This window comes from Lactuca sativa, chromosome 9, assembly GCF_002870075.4.
Source record: "Lactuca sativa cultivar Salinas chromosome 9, Lsat_Salinas_v11, whole genome shotgun sequence".
Taxonomy (NCBI): Eukaryota; Viridiplantae; Streptophyta; class Magnoliopsida; order Asterales; family Asteraceae; genus Lactuca; species Lactuca sativa.
The window spans coordinates 98,603,083-98,607,639 of NC_056631.2; the positions used below are offsets into that span (position 1 = coordinate 98,603,083).

The following is a 4,557-nucleotide window of genomic DNA, read 5'->3' on the forward strand; positions in this document are numbered from 1 at the left end:
TAGGTGCAGTCAATCCCCAGAAAAATCTCTCAATCTTTTTCCCGTATGAGGTGATCATTTTGGGACACAGAAGAGATAGCTCACTAAATCTGGATATGTACGCATCGATATCGGAGTTTTGAACCGTAAGGTTCCACAGTTCTTGTTCCATCTTCTGGATTTCGCCTCTTGGAAAATATTAAACCAAAATCATTTCTTTAAGCTCTTCCCATGGCAACACGTTCGCCACTGGGAGTGGCATGGCCTCTATGTGGCCATTCCACTAGGAGAGAGCTTGATTAGTGAATGTGTAGGCTGCGAACTTGACCTTGCACCCATCTGGACACCCGCAGATTTCAAAAAAACCGATTCTACTTTCTCAATCCATTGCTTCAGGGCTATTACGCCTCCTGTCCTATTAAAGGTTCGAGGTTTGGCATTGGTGAAGTCCTTGTAGGTGCATGTTCATGTGGCTCTGTGGTTTGTTCCTTGATTTGTGCTTCCGGTTCCCTGTCCGTTGCCTTCTTCGTTGTTTCCATTGCGAATCTGCGCAAGTGCTGTAGTGACTGCAACATACACTGCTACTTGGAATGCAACTGAGTTTATTTTCGACAAGGTTGGTGTTGTGTTGTTTCCACGGTTGGGTCTTTGAGGCATCTTTCTGTCACAGAACGGAAAGATGTTGAGTGCATATTGTTTTGGGAGTTTGGAACTCCATAGACTAGGCGTATCGAGTGTGTATTTAAGTAATTTCATGCACTAACATAAAACAAGGAAGTAAAACACATAGCAGATGACAACATCATGATAAAACATAAAGCATTTTCATTAATACTAATTGTTTTGATACATGAAAATTTGCCAGAAGGCATACAATACATGGGGAAATATAAATCCGGCAGCATGACGACCCTATGAGTAGTGTGATCACTTAAACATAAGGTCGATAGCACATACGGTAAAATAGGGAAATGGTAATCGTAATAGGAGCACATGAACAGGTGCTAGTCGCGGCGGGGTGGATCCGATGGTGCTGATGATGAGGTGGAGGCACCTTGAAGTCTAACCATATGGCACTCGGCGTCCTGAAGTCGGGATTCCATTGCTGCCTGACGCATCTGGTAGTCGATGACTACCTCGTGCGTCATCCTCTACATATGCTTCATTGCAGCTCTCATGGCCACCATTTGGCCAGCAGTTTCCTGTGCCTGCTCGCCGATATCGCGAGTCCTCCTCACTATCACCGGCAAGGCTCAATCGGCGGGTCCACCGTGACTCAGATCATAAAAGTTCCGGTCCATACCAAACGGGGGCCGCACTCCCTGCTGGCGGCTCCATCTCCAGATGGCATGTGCCCATGGGGGTGTAGGCCCATTGGGGCCCATTCGGTATGGAGGCACCCTGGCCATATACAGAGGGTTGATGACTTCGAACCCTGTGTCCGAGTCATCTAAGTCGTCGCCCTCTACTTCCTCCTCGTCCAAGTCGACCAATGGTTCCGCTGGTCCTCCCACGGGCTCCTCTTCATGCTCTTCTTCTGGTTCTTCATCTTCTTCTGGGTCTTCTTCAGGTTCCTCCTCTGGTTCCTCTTCTGGTTCTTCCAGCCACCCGTTATTTCCCTGATTGGGAAAATAAGGATCCCCGGGGTGGTGGAAACCAGCCATAGTGTCTGCACGAAGGCGTATAAATAAATCATTTTTTATTATTCCTGTAGTGTTTTAATTATTTATGTTTGAATTTCTGAGAAGTTTTGAATAGGCGGTGAGTTTCTAGGTTAACTTCCTGCCATAAATACCCCCAAACACATGTCGGTCATATTTTGAATAAATTTAGTTGATCAGGCTATACTAACCCCCAATACGACTACATAACTGCGTGGGTTTAATCACAGTGTTCCGTTTCCCTTAGAGACTTTTAATGTTAAAGTTTAATGTATGCATTTTATTCAGAGTGTTTTAGTCCCATTGTATTTATACTAACATATCATGTATGGTTAGATATGCTAGTTCACTATAAACAATGCTTGATACCAACCTATCACACCCCCGTGCCAGACGGCGGAAACGTCTAAGGGCTCGTGTGACTATCAATTAAAATATCATCACAATGAATATAAATGAAACATAACACATTCATCACCAAACATTACATATTACAACTGGTATTGTTCACATCAAGTACATTGTCATAGGTTACATAAATCCAAAGTATTAATAGTACGATGAGTGATGTTACACAATATAAATCCATAAACACTTGAAAATCCTCCTGCTTAACGATTCCTGAGAATACAAGTTATTTTGAAAACGGTCAACATATATAATGTTGGTGAGTTCATAAGTATGTTTGAATAAAGTCATTGTATCTTTTGTAAACCCAAAAAATCCGATATTTTCTGTAAGATGTCTGAAAAATGATGTGAAAATCGAGTATAGATGCATGTGTGAATTTCATAGTAGTAACATATAGGAATGTAGTTTTAGATTTCTTTGTATTCTTTCTGCTGTAAGTATGTGGTAATTAAACAACAGTATTTCCCCAGAAAATCTGGTATTTTCTGAATTATAAAAATGTCGTGATCCTCTTACCGTAGAAATGTTTTGTACCATTATGACTTACGAGTTTTTAATTTTCCGTAATGTCTAAAGGGGAATGGATCTCTATACGAGTCGTTATAACCATACATGATAGTGACTGATTTGCCTGTCTTGGCATTTTTCCAAATGTCGAATTTTCGTTCAAGGTTTTGTCACCCTAGACTGGCCTAGTCTAACTGTATCGAACAACTCAGGTGTGGGGGAGTCACCCCCGTATAGATCTATACACAAACTCTTGCTCTCCCTCCAGGAGACTCTGATTATAACTACAAGCTACGACCATACACTCGGTGGTGTCAACCGACACGTCTCACTAGATCCCATTTGTTTCCACATGAATTTGTATAATGTTATATGTATTTAGAAGTTCGAACACTAGATAATGTATGAAATGAAAAGGATAAGGCCCAACAAACATGAAGAAAAGCCAACAATGGCCCATTAGACGTGTAAGTTATTTTCGTGCTAAATTAGCATGTAAATGGACCACTAAGGCACAATAACATGTAAATGCTAAATTAAGCCCATTTAGCATGGAATTGGGTCACTTAGGCCCAATAGACATGTGATGAATACATTGGGCCCAATAAACATGTAATTGGACCACAAAGGGCCAATAAACATGTATAGCAATTACTAGGCCCAATAATCGCACTATTGTTGCATTTCATTTGTTCGTTATAGTATAGTTTGTTATGTCGTAATTCTAAAACTTGAACTTGCTTTTAATAAAACTTGCACCTTAAACCTCCTCAGAACTAATTTGAGACATTTAAAGGCTTATTTCGCAAAATGTCATTTTTGGTCTATTTTAGTTAAAAATAACATTTTAGCCCATTAATTTATAAAAGTTCTATATTTTCCGCCCAAATGTTTAATAATTGACAGATTTGACCCAAAAATACATGTATTAGCGTTTTCAGCCCATTTTTGCAGAAAATTACATTTTTGACCCATTTTCCGTGAATTTTACATTTTCGGCCCAAATTCCAAAAACTTTGCATTTTTAGCCCAATTTAGAAATAAACGTTATTTTCACCCCTAAATTCGGTTTATTAACATTTATGGATCAAACTTTGGTCAAATGACATTTTCAACTCCAAAACTCTTATTTTTCGCAAATTTGGGCCCAAAAAACGTGAGGCCCAAATATTAAGCCCATTAGGCTTAAATTAACACTTTTGGCCCTTTGAAAAGTTGGGTTATCATAAAAACCCATTTTTATATAAGTATGACCTGTTTGATCCTTATAAAACCGTATGTCACTTTTTGTCCTTATCTTTTGTTTTCTTGACAAATATGAACCTTAACAAGGTTTTTGCTTTAAATTTTCATATCTTAAACAAATAAACACTTTTAACTTTATAATATGATGTATAAGGTGTCTTAGTTCATGGATTTTTACTCAATGTTGCTTAAGATGTCGAGATGTGTTAAAATCTAACATATTTTTACAAAGTAACTAAAAAATCACACATGACATGCATCAAACACATAGATCTACACATTTTAGTTGTATTCTCCCCCAAAAATCGTGTAAAACCCGAAAACAAGGGGGTATGAACTCACCTTTGCTTTGATGTTTCGGTTTTGAAGAAGAAGTGAAGAGATTTTTGGTCCTAGCAACACCTTGAAGTAGTCTTAGGACGTAGATGGTTTCTAGGGTGTTAGATCAAGAAATGAAGCTTCATAAGAGAGTGTTCTTAGCTTAAGGATGAAAATAAAAGACTTAAGTATGATAACAACTTACCAGAGAATGGTGATCTAGATGAGAACCTCTTGAAGACACACACCAAATCTCGAAATTTTTGTGGAAGAAGAGGGATATTTTTTAGAGTGTCTGAGAGAGAGTTTTGAAAATGTGTGTGTAGTGGGCTTATCTTTGGTCGAGAGGAAGAAAAAGGGGAGGGAAGAGAAGGTCTTGCATGGAGGGTAAAGATCTCATGGGTGTTTGTGATTGCCTAGAAATATGTTAGATAAT

At 39.0% G+C, this 4,557-nt stretch overlaps 1 protein-coding gene across 1 annotated transcript; it reads right to left on the bottom strand.

Moving 5' to 3' along the window:
* Positions 1 to 444: 444 nt before the first annotated feature.
* Positions 445 to 1,643, bottom strand: LOC128129057 (uncharacterized). The gene is made up of 2 exons (XM_052767761.1): positions 1,393 to 1,643; positions 445 to 640 (listed from the first exon to the last, which is right to left on the bottom strand). The coding sequence occupies exons 1-2, from the start codon at positions 1,641 to 1,643 to the stop codon at positions 445 to 447; spliced, it is 447 nt and encodes a 148-aa protein (XP_052623721.1).
* Positions 1,644 to 4,557: the final 2,914 nt, after the last annotated feature.